The sequence below is a fragment of the Phaethon aethereus genome (assembly GCF_964289735.1).
Source record: "Phaethon aethereus genome assembly, chromosome: 5".
NCBI classification, from domain to species: Eukaryota; Metazoa; Chordata; class Aves; order Phaethontiformes; family Phaethontidae; genus Phaethon; species Phaethon aethereus.
In genome coordinates, this window is record NC_138579.1 from 7,472,694 (window position 1) to 7,489,429 (window position 16,736).

Genomic DNA, 16,736 nt, shown 5'->3' on the forward strand with positions numbered 1-16,736 from the left:
AGTACTTGCACACCTCCTAATGCACACCAACTTCTCTTGCTTAGAATTATTATTAATGTTTAGCACTGCATTTTTGTGCTGTTTTTTCACACTATTTCTTAGCTTGAGTTTTTCTGTCATTCATGAATTCTTGCTTTCATGACTAGTAGCATAAAATTATATTTAACTATCATAGTTACCATCTTACATTCATTATTTCTACATTGCCTGATCCTCTCTAAATGAGTATTTATATCTGATTTCTATTTCATGATTCATTGTAAATGTTTACAGGTATCTTTTTTCCTTTTTTCTGCTTTCTCCATTGACATATAGAAGAATATATGCCGATTCTGCTACAATTCACAAGTATTGTGTTTCTATTTTCTATTTTATATTTTTAGGAAGCAGAAAGTGAACTGTTCATTTCATGTCTTCTGTAGTGCTTAGTACAGTGAGATCCTATTCTGCAAGGAGGATGTGTAGGGAGGATGGTAAAAATGCTGATGTGGAAAACAATTTTTAATGCTTCTACTAATATTATTTTACAGTTTGTTTATTTTGAAAGGCTTTGATTTTTACAGGGACCTCAGTGTGACTGTATTCTTGCACTTATGTGGCTATTCACTGAAATCACTGACTCTTCTGTTTGTATATGGACATCCGTACAGGATTAATTGGAATTAGAGGTCTGTGGCAAGGTGTGATTGGAATCACACTGGATGGAAAAAAAAACCCAGTTTTAGGAAGGTGTTCTGGTGTGGAGATGAGTTGATTTTATCATCTCCCAAGGACAGATTATATGTTTCATTTGTTGCCTAAAGCCTCAGCTTAAAGAATATGTTCACCTTTTAAAATATATAGTCTTTTTTCCATTTTAGGTGTTTGCTTAGTAGTTGTATTCTTGCAGATTCTGTGGGTGCTTTAGGATGATGTCTATTAACACTAACATGTCAGAATTCCACTGTAACTTGGTAAATGAAAATAGGACAAAAGAATTCCCTGGTTAAGTTCTGAGTTCCGGATTCAATAATGTTTCCTCCTTTTTTTTTTTCTATTCTCTTACAGGAAAAATGATATTCATCCAGCATTCCTGAGTAATAAGAATGGGTCCAGATGTACCTCTGCTGAATGATTACAAACAGGAGTTCTTCTTGAAGCGCTTTCCACAGACTGTGCTGGGAGGTCCCCGGTTTAAATTAGGCTATTGTGCCCCTCCTTACATATATGTGAATCAGATTATTCTTTTCTTGATGCCATGGGTTTTGGGAGGAGTAGGAACACTTTTGTACCAACTAGGCATTATGAAAGACTACTATACCGCAGCACTGTCAGGAGGACTCATGTTTGTTACTGCACTTCTTCTTCAGATGACAAATCTATATGCAAAGCAGAGAACAGTGACAGTAGAAAGAATTCAAATTCAGAATACCCTAACAGATGAAGACGAGTTTGAATTTTCCAGCTGTGTAGGTTCAGAGACAGTAAAATTTATTATTCCTGGCAAGAAGTATATAATCAACACTGTATTTCATTCCCTTCTGGCAGGGTTATTGTGTGGGTTGGGAACTTGGTATTTGCTGCCAAACAGAATAACCTTGCTATATAGCAACATTGGAGGAACTGTTACAATCTTTGTGTTTGGATGGGTGACTATATGTATAGGAGAGTATTCATTAATCATAAATACAGCTACCGAAACAGCTACTTTCCAAGCACTGGATACCTACGAAATCACTGCTCTGATGAGACCTTTCTATATTTTTGTCTTTATTGCAGTGGATCTTGCACACAGGTAAACCTAATACAGCATTTAGCTAGTTAAAGTAATGGTTACTCTATATATTTTTCATGAGAAAGATGAAATTATTCCTCTCAGGGAAATTTATTTTGCGATTTTAATCAGCTGTGGGAACTCCAAAGAAAGAAGCTAGAAGAGTATATGGTAAAAATTGAGGGTTTACACTGTGCATAAAAGGTTGTTCTTAAATTTATATAGCATTCCACATAAATTAGGAAGAGCGGTTAGAGCAATTGCGAAGTAAGGGAGAGCTGAAACTATCTTCTACCGTGTCAATTCCAGTATTTTTATACAAGAACATTTGCATCAACATCTTTTTAAATGATGTATTTTGAAAACACATGTTCCTGACCTATCATCATGGATCTAAACACTGCAAACTTCAGGAGTACTGGATTTATATTCAGATTTCATCCTGGAATATTTTCTAATTTAATCCCTGCAAAGTGATTGCAGAGGGTTTTAAACTACAGGCAAAAAAGGACTATGAATTTGGTTTTAATGAATGGATAAACGAATGTGAACACTGCTGTACCTTTGTTATACGGATTTTGAACTTAGATTTTTAAATGCAATTGTAATACACAAGAACTATGTCAGTCTACACATAGGAGACTTTTATATTTCCACTTTTCAGATGAGTGTCTTAAGTATTTGTAGAATCTCTTAAAGCAAAATGCTTTTAGATTATTTCTCCCTGTTGGGTGATATTTATATCACTTTGTCACATGTACGTATTTTATGGCTGGGGTACTTCGAATGCATTAAAAAAAAAAAAAGCATGTTTGATTTTACTAGTTTTGCACTTGGTGATGCCTTTGTTAATGATTTACCCTACTTGCCTCTTCAGTTATGATATGAGAATTATACACATGGTCTTGGACTCCAAATTCTTCTATGGAGTCTCCTGAGGAAAAAATTCAGGCATTCTTTAAATTCCTGGCAAAACTCCTTTGAGGTTTACTCTATGTATTTATTAACAAGTAGAGAGAAACCAAATATCTTAGCGGTCTGCTTGTAACTTAATTAGCTAGCTGGTGAACTATTTATGACGTAGAATTTATGCAGCTTTCTAATACCGACCTTTGTATTTTTACAGGAAGATTTTTAATACTTTTATGCAGAAAGTAACATTTTATATTCCTATATATTCTTGGTGTACAGGCAGTATGCCAATTCTTTCAGTGTTAAGGCTTACATCTTGGGTCTTGGCCTTGCATAAAGTTTTGCTTTTGTAATTCTGAAAAAAATACTTTTGCATTTTTTTTTGTTAAACAGTTGAGGTCTTAACGCCTGTTGACCTTTTCTTTTTGCACAAGTATTTCTTGAGTGTATTATCACAACAGTTTCAAAACAAATAGCATACTGGCATCACTTAACTCATCTGCGTAATCTGAAGGCTTCTAATCTATTGAATGAAAAATTAGCCTGTGTTCTGATGTTCTAGTGTATTGCTGCCCCAGGCATAAATGCATGTCCTTATTTTTCCTTTTAAAATATACTAGTTGAGGTTTTGTAGATTGAATATGTAATGTTTATACTTCTGGTTTTGCTGTAGTAGTTAAACAAAAAAGTCTTCCCACACATCAGTTACCTTTTCCTTCACAGAAGTCAAATACATTTTTTCTTTTATCCAGGTTTGCTGTCAACACACCCATTCTAGAACAGACAAACCAGATTTTGCACATCATATTTCTTTTTCTGCCGTTCTTATGGGCAATGGGAATTCTGCCCCCACTTGACGCACTTTTTCTATGGGGAATGGAACAGCTGTTGGAGTTTGGACTAGGAGGTTCACCTGTGTCAAGTAACACAAAGTAAATGTTGTTTATATAAGTATAAAATATATCAGTATTGTTTATAACCTTTTTCTTTTCAAGCAAATCTTTTTTATTTTCTCCTTCACAGGTTATTAGTAATGTTTCTCATTTCTGCTGGAACAGCAATAGCATCGTATTTCATTCCCAGCACTCTCGGTGTGATCCTCTTCATGACTGGATTTGGGTTCATACTGAGTCTTAACCTAAGCGAGATTGGTTTTGCCTTCAAACACACCATGATCAGCCATTTAGCCTCCAGCAAATCTAAAAATATGCACAGAGGTCTTAGAATACAATCCGGGTGGAGGGAATTTATTTTTTATTTGACTGTATTGACATTTGCTCTCATAGAAGCTAGCCTGCTGCATCAATTTGCAGGCTTTTCATCATTTTCCAAAGGCAGTCCTCAGGCTATAGCGAGTTACATTCTGATCATATTACTTGTAATTATGTGGATTCTTAGAGAGATTCAGAGAGTGTACTTGTTTGGAGTCTTCCGAAATCCCTTTTATCCAAAGGATGTCAGGACTGTGACTGTGTTCATGGAGAAGCAAAGAAGGCTAATGAAAGTTGGTGTTGTCAGGAGGATTTTACTAACACTAGGTAGGAATACGCGCTGTCTGTTGTTTGTTAGATGATGCTTGTACGAAGATTGAAACAACGCTAGAATTACTGTCTGTGCAAGATTCTATGAATGAACTAAGAAAAAAAAAGTAGCTGGAAATATTTGTTGATGTTTTGCTGAATTGTGCATTAAGGTCAAAATGGTTCAGAATATTTTGAAAGTGATCAGCATTTTATTCTTTTTTAGGGGTAAACTTAAAAAGTTGAGCTTTTTAAAAGTTCGGCTCAGAAAGCAAGGCCTTTTAAAGGATTTTAGTTATAACATCAGTACTCACTGGAAAAAATGGCTCTCGTAGATTTTTTTTTTTTTTTTTTTAAAGGTACTCAGAAACAAAAGTAAGTCGAGAGTCTTCAAGCTGACTAAATATTTGGTTCTTACAACTTGCTAGTAAAGGGAACAGTCTCCTTTCTTGGAGGTTAAAGACAAATGTATGTACTTTGGGGGAACCAAAATTTGATCTAAATTATTTAATTTCATAAAGAAGCATCAGTTTGGGGAAGTGGATTGATGAGTGCTATTCCCATCTTTATTTTTACTTATTTGAGTATTCTTATTCTCTTGGGAAAACAACAAAAAAAAACCACAACAAAAAATGTAATAGCAAGTAACAACTAAGCATTGACACAAATGTTTGTCATGTTGGGCCATTAGTGCAAATACACTCTTTGATGTCCTGAAGTGTAACACAAAGAGGAGTTTGTAATAATGAAGGGAAGAGTTCTCTCTGAATGCTAAGATTTCCATTCTGCAATAAGACTGCTTACCTATGTAGACTTTAACTATGTTTTTGAAAGGAAATCAATTATTCTTTTATTTCAATTACAGTGTCTCCGTTTGCTATGATAGCATTCCTGTCACTAGACCATTCGCTACAAAATCTTCATTCTGTGTCTGTTTGCATTGGATTCACAAGAATATTCAGGATGGTAATTTGAATTTTAAATACGTTAGCCTAAGAAATTCTCTGCTACATGATTTAAGTATTAAGTTGACTTGGAAGAAATATTCCAGGTCATGAAAGCAGAGATAGATAAATAAATTTTTAAATATATGTCTAACATATTTCTATTTTAGGTCTGGCAGAATACAGAAAATGCCCTACTGGACATAGTGGTTGTGTCAATAGCACAAATGTTGGTGTTTAATCCAGACCTCTGGTGGAACAGGAGCCTTGATACAGGAATCAGACTCTTGCTGGTAATTGTCATAATGTAAATTTAAGCAGATAGTTGTCACTTAAAGCCTTTGTTTCCTTGTCCTCCCCTATTAGAGAATTACAGAGTCCAGGACAGAAGTTAAAAAACTGTACTAAGATAAGTGCTCTAATACCAATCAATGATAATCACACCTCATTTTCTTAAAATTATTGTAGATAAGGCAGTTTTGGCAGTGCTGAATACGACATGATACAGGATACAAATAAACATGCTTGTTGTGTTTATCTTGCAGGTTGGTATCCTACGGGATCGACTGCTTCAGTTTGTCTCAAAGTTGCAGTTTGCCATAGCTATTCTTTTGACGTCGTGGACAGAGAAAAAACAGCGTCGTAAATCTACCGCCACCTTAATCACACTCAATGTAGTTTTCTTCCCGATCCTGCTGACCTTCGTTGCCATGTCTGCGCTCCTTTCCTCTCCCTTACTGCCGCTCTTCACACTACCAGTATTTTTGATAGGGTTTCCTAGGCCTATCCGAAGCTGGCCAGGACCTGTGGGTGCTACAGCGTGTGTTTGCTCCGATACCGTGTACTACCAGCAGATGGTTCCAAGTCTGGCTGTTGCTCTGCAGTCTGCACTAGCAGCCGGTAGCTTGGGTAGGTATGCTAGCAACACTGTGAAGGAATGTAGCTAAATATTTTAGGCAAAAATTATTTTGGTGGAGATTGTAGCATCTGACTTAAACCACATTTCACGGCGTAGGTTAAACCTGATATTCAGAGATTGTTCAACTGAGGAAAAAGTGATTACTTTTATCCTTCCATACAACTCTATTTGTTACATTCTTGTAAGAAAATAATTCTGGTTTGTTATCTTTAAAATAAGAAGAAACTAAATGGTGATGAAAAAATAACAATCCTAACCTTTTTATACTGAACAAAAAAGGATGGTATGCATTCATCCCACCTAATTGGAGGCAATAAATTGATGAGTTCTCTTGACAGTCAGTGGGGAGAAGGAGGTATGTCAAACTGCTCTTTGTAGTTGTGTCTGTCTCTGCATCAATCTCATTACTCAGGATCCAGAAGGTAATTTGACTTTGCTAATTTGTCTATGTTAAGCAGGTATGGTGAATATGGACTGGATGTTTGTAAAATACATGATGTAGCCTAATTAGCAGTAAACAGTTGAGAACAGAACCAGCTAATAAGACTTAATGTCATATCTTGTACGAGCAGTTAGGGTAGGGTCGCAACAGGACTTGCGGTCTTAAAACCTGTGGAAGACATCATGATGTGTATTGCAGAGGTTGAAGAAAGGACAAGTCTTTTTCCCAACTGGAGACAGAGTAACCGTTAAAATTGCAAGCTTATTTTCTTGAGAAACAGTCTTTGTTAATAATCAAAAGATCATTGCCCTTAGACAAGAGGCAAATATTTACACAAGCCTCTTAGAAAATGGCTTATGACTGGAAAAAATGGACTAATATTTTAAGACAGTGGAAGTTAACCTTAATCACACTTTTCTGAAGACTATATGCAAGTGCTTTAGTAGGAAACATTTGCTGCACTTCTAGTACTGGTATAGAGAGAGGTATTAAAAAATAAAACTAGGAAGCTTTTTTCCTCTAAAGAAGAGACACACTTCAGTTTGATTACTGCATCACCCTATGTACATTTTATATGTATATTAAATAGATTTATTTATATTATATATATTTATATCTATCTGTTATGTGTCTGTTATCTATTTTATATCTATACATATTTCTTTTTTATATATATATTGCCATCGTGACTGAGGTGGCATGTATGCCTCATTAAATAATTTAAAATACTAGTCTTGAGGGGGGGAAGGTCTCCTTTTTAATGGGAAAATATGTGAATGAATGTCTTCAAGCAAGAAAAAGTGTGGTATTCACAGAGGAGTTCAAAATGAAGAGGTACCACTTTCTGTGTCTCTATTTTAATTTAAAACCATACTTTTTTCTATGTAAAGGAGTTTTAGTAGCTTTAACAGCTAGCAAGAAAAGAATTAAAACCTTTGCAAAATGTTAGCAAGAAAATGCACTTCATTAGCTCAGTGGGATAGAAAAGGTTACTTAAAATTTAACTACAGCTTAATGGTTGGTTTCACTGATTTCATCTTACAACGTTCTAAAACTAAAATTCTCTGTGCAAGTGAGTGATCACTTGGACATGAGCGAGAGCAGAAGCAGGTCATAAACTGGCAGCAAATGTCACGCTTAAGAACAGCACCGTTGTATTAGAGAAGTTGGCAGTAGGCTATAACTTAGAAGAAATACAAAATAACCACCAGCTGCTAGCAAGTTTGGCATTGCACTTTTTATTGAAATAGGTAGAAGACAGACTAAGTACCATTTTTGGGGGCATAAGTGTCATCTAGTTTTACAGTGAGAGCCAGTGGGATTTTTGAGTCCTGGTTACTTTGATGTGTGATCTGAAGTTGCTCAGGACTTGGATTTTCAAATTCCAGTTTATTTTGTGTGCCTGTATTTTTGGTGATGTCAAACTTAAGGCAGTGGGGTCACATTTATTCCACACACACAGACACACAGAGGTATTTCAGAAAGATGATTTCCACTGTATCTACTATTAGTGTTCAATGTGTATGATACTGATTCACAGATCTCTAAAGATGATCAGGTACTCTTGAAAATGTAGACCTTTATCTCTCTGCCTCTATTTATGTATCTGTAAAATGGGTGTGATGTTATGTCATTGGTAAGCTGACACTTGAGCAGAATCCTTTACACTCCGGATTTTGCATCCTAAGGGATATTTTCTAATGATTCTGGAATACAGTCAAGTCCATTTAGGAACTTGTAGTGTAGGTAACAAATCCTATTGAGTTAGATTTTTATTTCTCCCATTAAAAAAAAAAAACAAACAAACAAAACTTTGTATTCCACAGCAAATAGGGCCATTAAGACACTCATGTGCTAGATGCTGATTCTTTCATGTATTTGGCAATCAAAAGAATTTTAGATCTCCAGGTGACATCACTGGGAACTGTGCTTTTGGAAATGCAGCCAAAGATGATCTTTAATCATGAAAGTTGTGTCTATGGAGGGAATTGAGGGTGGGGTTGCTTAACCCTGGACCGGTATGAATGTTTTAGTCCTGCAAGTTCTGTGAGGGTTTCCCAGTTTTCTACAGCTTTTTCAAAGATAGCACTACAATTTCAAGACGTAGCTTTACAGCTAGTTCCTTTCAGGTTCGTAGGGTGCTAGTAAGCCAGTTTAAACTGATTTTGATGTTGATGCAGAAATACTTTGTGTTTGTAGTTGAATTCCTCAGTTGGCATGTAGAAAAGGTTTTCATCAGCATAATACCACAGTAATACCATAGGTTTTGATTTTTTTTTTTTTTCTTGTCTAGGTCTGTCTTTACCTGGATCACATTACTTGTGCCGTTTTCAGGATAGACTGATGTGGATATTGGTGCTAGAAAAAGGCTTCACTTACTGCGGTGTTAACATTAAGGTACTAGCACACTGAGGACTGACATATTAATGTTTTGAAAACATTTTGCTGTATAACATTTCAACAATGTAACTCATTTACCTGATGTTATGGTCAGTTTTTTAAGATGGATGTTATTGCTATATTAACTAGTCTTGCAACTGACATGCTTAGCAGATATGAAATTTTTTATCATCTAGCTTGTGACACCACCTCTTTAATAAGCTGGCTAGTAAGATCTGTATGAGGCGAAGATTTATTTTTTTAAGACATAGATCTGCGTCTAATATTGTAGTGAGTGCTTTGCTATTACTGGTATCTCTAGTTAGATTTGTAGGTTCAGTAGTGGACATATTGACAATGGAGTGTATCTTTATTTGTTCAGAAAAATTTTGATGCGAGAAAACAGCTTGCTAGCATTTAAGGATATGTACTGTGGTGAAGACTAAAACCAAATTGTTTTCATTCATGCTTTAGGGGCTAGAATTGCAGGAAACATCCTGTCATGCTGCTGAAGCTCACAGAGTTGATGAAATTTTTGAAATGGCCTTCGAACATCAGGAGCGCACAAAGATTCTCTCCCCTAATCACCATTTTGGACACATTTTGACTCCTTGTACTGTTCTACCTGTGCGGCTGTATTCCGATGCCAGAAATGTGTTATCTGGAATAATTGACTCTCATGAGAATTTAAAGCATCTGAAAGATGATTTCATTAAAGTGCTTGTATGGATGCTAGTCCAGTATTGTTATAAAAAATCAAAAACATGGGAAAGCCCAAGCAATGCTGACAAGAACAAAAAAGGATCGTTTCCAGAAAATCAGCATAGCAATGCCGTAGAAAGATCCAGGCCCCTGAGGGAAGAAGATAGCTTTAGTGTCTATACAATTGAGGACTGGACTGATGATAGTGACGTTTTTGATCTTGAACCCAGTGGCAGAATGAAAGACAGAAAAGAACCTGGTCAGGTGGGAACTACACCAAAAGTACATCTGTCTGTTCCAGGATCTGTAGAAACACAGAGCCAAGATGTCCCACGAGAAATGTCACCAGAAGATAAATTATACAGAGCTGTTGTGCTTGGGCTTCCTGCTGTAGACAAAGGGAAACAGCAAGAAGTTTTGCCTCAAGTTGAATTTAGTTGTTCTTACTCAGAGCTATTGAGCATCCCTGAAGAATGGAGAACAGCCCCTGTGCCTACTTCCAAAGTCAATGAAATGAAGCAGAGGTTTCCAGAAGAATGGTACCATTTCATTTTGAGTCAACTGGACTTTTTTCATCTGAAAGAAAAGCCTTCCAATTTACTTGAAGACCTTATGAAAGATAAAGCTTTGAAAGACTTATACATCCATGGAGTATTGTCATGTTGTTTTGGTCTGTTTGGACTGGACAACACTGTGCCTGCCCCGAGCCATGTGTTCAGAGCATACACTGGTGGTATTCCATGGTCTGTTGGTTTGGACTGGCTAACCAGCAAACCGGAGCTATTCCGACTTGCATTGAAAGCATTCAGGTAAAAGAAAAATATTCCCTCAGATTATAAAAGTTATATAAAGAGTCCTGTGCTTTGAAAGGAAGTATCACTTCACTAAGAGTAGTCCATGTTAAAACCATATAATTTAAATATATTTGTAACTTTGTCCTATGTAAATATTGCCTGTAACCTCAGGCAGTGAAGACTGTGATACAGAGATTGCTTCCTTCTTCCCTTCCCCGCAGCAGCTGCCTCCAACACTGGAAATCTGTGTTAAGTGGAGGAAAAAACAACCCATTTTCATTGTCTCCATAATCTAAGAGAATTGTGATGGAGTTAAGATGTTTGGCACTTTCCATTATCAGGCAGCGGTAATGGTGTTTGAGATGAATGAAAAATGTTTAAGCTAATGTGTTTTACATCTGAGTGAGTTAAAAGCATACCCGTACTAACTTCTAGTGACTCAGCTAGCCAGCAATAACTGGCAAAGTTGCTAGTGCTTGATAACATTTGATGGTGCCTTCCTGCCTTTTCTAGCCTGAAGAGGCTTTCTTCCTCCTGTCTTCTGCTTGCACTACTTACTGTATGGCTTTCTGTACCTTTCAGATACACTTTTAAACTTATGGTTGACAAAGCAAGCCTGACTCCACTTGAGAGCTTCAAAGAGCTGGTTAACTGTCTGGAAGAGTATGAAAATGATTGGTACATTGGACTGGTATCAGATCTTGAGTGGCAGCAAGCAGTTCTTCAGGAAAAGCCATACCTTTTTTCACTGGGGCATGACCCAAACATGGTAAGAAGAAAAATTACTAGTAAGCAACATCAAACTTTGGTTTTCTTTTCCACTACTTTTTTTTTGTCTTTTTAATTGTGTTCCAAAACACGAAGGCTGTGCAACCAAAGTTTCTTTGTACTAGACAGGAGCTGACATCACTGTTGATGAAAACCACAGCACATTGTTCTTCAGATGCAGCAGTATTTCCTGACTATCTTCCTAGATGGAAGAATTGAACTGAGGAGTAGTATGTAGTCCTGAAGCTTGATTTCATGCTTTGTAACCAAAATGCTTGGAGAATGTACTGAATGTTTTGATCTGTTTGTTCTTAAAGGGAATTTACACTGGGAGAGTCCTCACTCTTCAGGAATTGTTAGTACAGGTGGGAAAACTTAACGATGAAGCTGTCCGAGGTCAGTGGGCAAATCTGTCCTGGGAGCTGCTCTATGCTACAAATGATGATGAAGAACGGTACAGCATCCAGGCACACCCAGTTCTTCTGCGAAACCTTACTGTGCAAGCTGCGGACCCACCTCTTGGCTACCCTGTTTATTCATCTGAACTTCTGCATCTGCCTTTGTTCTAGAATGTCAGTACCACTTTTTTTTTTATTATTTTGCATTTTCCATCTGCATGTGGGGAATCAAACGTTCATGCTACATTTATACACTACAAATAAGATTTTACTCTCCGAATGGTGTTGGATGGCAGTGCCAAGCCAGCGTACATAATTTGCACAGAAGTGGTGCTAGCCAGAACCTTCAGCAGGCAGGAAGTTTTGCTGCTGGAGCACGTGAGACACCGTTCCCTGTGTGGCTGACAAGCCAGGAGATGCTGAAATTCTCTTCTCTGGTTTAGAAAAGAGCAGCATAATTCTGATCATTAACTATTTTTGGTGCATTCTGATTTTTTTTTTTTTTTCTTTTTAATAGTTGGACAGGTGACTTGCACTGACAGTCAGGTTACAGCTCACTGTAGTACCGTCAACCACAGGGTTGGTAACCAAAGTGTACAGATGACTATTTATATGATTTTTTTTATTATTTTTTTATTCTGGCCTTTTTATATTTGACTGAGTTCAGTTGTAGCATTTGTTATAATATATGACTTTAGCTGATCTTCCTTAGTGGTAGTAAGTTATCGGCTATGCTTTAACAAAGTAAGTTGTAAGCGACAATTTTTACCCAAGTACTTGTTTTGGGGGCAAAGAGAATTTATATAAAACAGTGTGCATTCTGACACAGTAATAAATTGTGTGACCTACTGACGAAAGTAAACATGTAATTAGGGGAGAGAAGGAATTTAAGTCCAAATGGATTAATGTGATTTCCTTCTTCCAATATCCATGTATTTTATATATAACAATATATATGTCGCTTTTTGCAACCCATGTCCACATCACTAACCAGTCTTCCACAAATACAATGAGAGCTTGATGATGCGGGCGGGGGGGGAAATCCAGCTTTCTGTGCCAGAATTAATTTTTTTTTTTTAACCTTACCAGAGGTTAGAACAGAATTTGGCAATTGGTTTGTAGTATTACAGGTCTCCTTGAAAACAGGTCTCGGTCATCTCTCCAGTGGCTTGTTTATCCTGTTCGTTACCACCGGTCATTAGCACATAAATGTGTTTTCTCTGTAGATCAGTAGTTAAGAGTGTAGTTACTGCTGGCATATGCTGAGCAGGGTGCAGGTGATTGTCTTTAACCTGTAGAATCAATTCAAATCAGATCTGGTCCGTAACTGAATTAGTACTGGTTTAGAACACCCAGTGTTGTATAATTTGGAGTATGTTTATTACTTTTACTCCTCACCTTTAAGACCTTTTTGTATCAGATAAAATTTGTCACAGGACTGTGTACTGTGTCCTTGGCTATTAGCTGTTTCTTTTGATCAGTGACCATAAATGATTTTAAAAAAATATGTAAACTATGTAGTGGAATTCAGAAGCCGTAGGGAAACACCTGCCAAACTCCATGGTATAAGACTTTAACATACAGGATGAAATTCACACAGGACATTAATGGAAGCAGCTCTTAGAAGATAGTTGGTTGATGTGTGGGAGTGTAAATAACAAAGTGCCGATAACCTGAAATCACTTTGCTTGGCCATGAACTGTATCTGGAAATGTTGTAGAAACTGATCTGGAAGGCTTTTAGAGAACATGTATTTCAGTTTCCTCTCAAAAGGAACTACTCCTGGCAAATGTTTAATCTGATTTAAAACTTTCAGTATCGGGAGCATCATGAACTCACCAAGTAGTTCACTCCAGTTCTTTGCTTTTCTTGCAGCAGTTGGAAAATTAGGGTTTTTTCCAAAATCTAATTAAACCTCCCTCATTGTAAGCATCTTACTACTTGTCTTCTGTATGGTCACAGAAAATTTAATTACCTTTTTTTGCAGCAGCAGCAGTCTTCTATTTGAAGATGGCTGTAATTTCTGCCCTCATTCTTTGTCTTCTGTATACTGAATAAACTAGTTGAGAAAAAACCGGAGAGCGCTGTGATCCTTTTCTCTTCCTTTCCTCTGGTTCTCTCCATCTGGTACCCAGTCTTCTTGAAAAGTGTTGCTGGTAACTGGCCCTGGTGTTCCAGCAGAGATCCCGGTTGCTACCAGATGGAGGAACAGAATTAGCGATGTGCAGAATTCCTGTTTGTGCACAGGAATGTGGAGTTGGGCTCTAATGCGCGGTAACATCCTGTCCCCGGCTGTTGCAGGCGTCGTGTCCTACAGCCCCTTATGCATTGACGTACTGAGCCAGTTCGCACATTCCAGTATGTTTTGCAACAGTATGACCCCGATTCGCGTTACAATTTTCTGTAACCGTCTTTAGATTCTTTTTTTTGGCAGAACCACATGTTACAGCCTCTTGTTCTGTATCGCAAATTTGTGCAGCTGAGCGCCCTTCTGAAGCACTTTGTTTTGTTTGCTGTCTCTTGAACTGTGTCCTGTTTGTTTTGGAGCATTGCTTTGATTTATCAGGAATTTAGAGCACCTTCAAGCCTGGTGTCATCTGCAGCTCGTAAGCATACAATATATGCTGCTATTCGGATTACCAATGAAATACTACTACTGGACTGAATATCTAGGACTGAGCTTACAGCAGGCCACCACACCATCTTCCCCTGTGACCACTGAGAGCTGCTCTATGTTTTCTACACAGGTGTGTGCATCAGCTTTACTTCATTCTTAGCAACACCTACTTGCTTTACAGATTGCGATGTTCATCACACAAAGGTAAGTGTAAGACACCTTCACCATGGCTTTGGAGAACCTTTATTTAACAAGATCAATTTTAAAGTAAAAGTATTTTTCTAACATATGTTCAGTGCTTACTAGAGGATTTTCACCCCCTTTTTTTGTGTCTTTACAAAAAACAGTAAGTCAGTCCTGCAGACTGCCTCTGTCCCATTCACGTACCATAAAGCAACAGGAATCAGTTTAATGGAACAAAGTGTTAGGGAAGTTGCATTTTCAAGTGGCAAATGCTTGGTCCTTTGTAGAAAGTTTCTGCATCCTGCATTTTCCTTGAACACCAGCTTCCTCTCCAAAAGGGGTAACTTCCTCGCCACCTGGTCCCAGTCATCTCTACTGTCACTCCTCCCATGTTGCTCTTTCTCATGCTGGTGGTGGCAATAGCATAGGCCATGAAGGTGGGTCTGCATTGACATGTCTCCAGCAACTGTCCCTAGCTCAAGTGAGAGACGTGACCTCATTGTGCACAAAAGCTTACACTTTTTTCACAGTGGGAGAGCAGACAAACCTGTAGGTAAATGGAGAGCAAGCCTTCTGCTGTGTACAATATTGCCAAATCTTCTGTGGATTAGAGGATGGAAGCTAAAGCATCCTGTAAACATCATCTGTATGTGTCTTGTATTAAAGAGTGGCTGCATTTATGTCATGCAGACTTACTGCTGCCTCTTTAGCACGTTTCACAAACCACAGTATGGGAACTGGTGTGTTAGCGAGTTAAATGAACCTTCCGTGCTCACAGAACAGCATGAGACCAGACACTTGTCATTTGATCAGTCTTTTTTTTTTTCTAGACAGTAGTTTCCATCTTTGTTAAATGTCATGCTAAAAACATTGCTCTTGGCTTATTCTTTGCTATGATTGGAAAGTTTCAATAATTTTAAATGGGTTGTTATTCTTTTGTTATCACTCAGTGATATAAGAAGTAAGAATTTTTCTTACCTGGACAGTGTGTGGCCTGAGGTCTATCCAAACATTACTGAGGACTTTGGCGACCTTCTTGCTGTGGACAAGCTTGGACGTACAGATCAGTTACCACTACAGAGGTCCTTTTAGCGGACCTTTTAATGGTTGAATTGGGTGTCAGTAGGATGGCAAATGTTTTAAAAAATACAATTCTTGGTTCCTCAGGGCTGTTGCTGTCTGGCAGCAAGAATACCAGTACTGTTGAGACTGGCTCTGTATGGAAGGGCCCGTTTCTGACCAAGCTGGGCACTCGGCCTCCATTTCATGCTTAAATTGCCTATAATGCACTGTCTTCCCCAGTTCTGCTCTGACATGGGAGTCTTGGCTGCAAGCAATCTGCTGTGAAATGGATTTCTCGTTCACACCATGCCCTCTGTTGTAGCTACAGGCTGTTCCGCTACAGGAACTTTCCCCTGCTCCTCTCTCAATGATGCTGTATCAATTTAACATGTGCCAGGTTCAGAGCAAGGCTGAATACAACCTATGACAGGGGTTACAGTTACACCATCACTCTCCCTTCCCCACTGCTTTTCTATACACTGCCCAGTGTAGAAATATTTCCCAAAACCAGAAGACAGTGGACTCTGCCATGGTGCTGACAGACCTAAAGATTAAAGTACTTCTAAATGTTGTGCCAGAAGGTCAGGGATTTGCACAGACTATACATCCCAGAATCAGAGAGTAGTTTGGGTGGGAAGGGACCTTTAAAAGTCATCCAGTCCAATTTCCTGTAGTGTCAAGGGACAGCTCCAACTGGATCAGGTTGCTCAGAGCCCCATCCAACCTGACCTGGAATGTTTCCAGGGATGGGGTATCTACCACCTCTCTGGGCAACCTGGGCCAGGGTTTCACCACGCTCATTAGGAACAATGTCTTCCTTAGATCTAGTCTAAATCTGCCCTCTTTTAGTTTAAAACCATTACCCCTTGCCCTATCGCTACAGGCCATGCTAAAAAGTCTGTCCCCATCTTTCCTACAGGCCCCTTTAAGTACTGGAGGGCTGCAGTAAGGTCTCCCCAGAGATCCTTACCCTTTATATCACAAGCTTCTACTTGTGGGGTTTTTTTTTGCTCAAGGTCCATTAGGAATGAAAGTGAGGGAAAGAGAATCCTGTGGGTATATAAGTATTTGTCAATGTTATAGCAGTAGCAAAACAAAATAATGCCCAGCCTCTTCTGTCTCAATTCTCGTAAGCTTAAAAATGGCAGGTTAGCATGAAACAGGTATGTTTAGAAAGAGATTTTTATTTAGTAAGTGTGTATGCAGCTTGATAGGTTTGTCATGTTACATGATGACAAAGGTACAACAGATAAAAAAGAAAAGTTTTTGATTGCAGTCACGCAGTATGAAAAAGGTTTCTCAGCCTTAGCATGAGAACAGCTGGATTTTGTACACGCTTGTCC

At 38.1% G+C, this 16,736-nt stretch overlaps 1 protein-coding gene across 1 annotated transcript; it reads left to right on the plus strand.

The window, feature by feature from the left end:
- Positions 1-1,085: 1,085 nt before the first annotated feature.
- Positions 1,086-13,117, plus strand: PCNX4 (pecanex 4; the record flags this gene model as incomplete). The annotated part of the gene is made up of 10 exons (XM_082000989.1): positions 1,086-1,774; positions 3,418-3,597; positions 3,689-4,203; positions 5,051-5,151; positions 5,300-5,422; positions 5,675-6,038; positions 8,784-8,887; positions 9,344-10,380; positions 10,948-11,134; positions 11,451-13,117. 10 exons carry the CDS (start codon positions 1,086-1,088, stop codon positions 11,700-11,702), a joined length of 3,552 nt encoding a protein of 1,183 aa, XP_081857115.1. The 3' UTR covers positions 11,703-13,117.
- Positions 13,118-16,736: the final 3,619 nt, after the last annotated feature.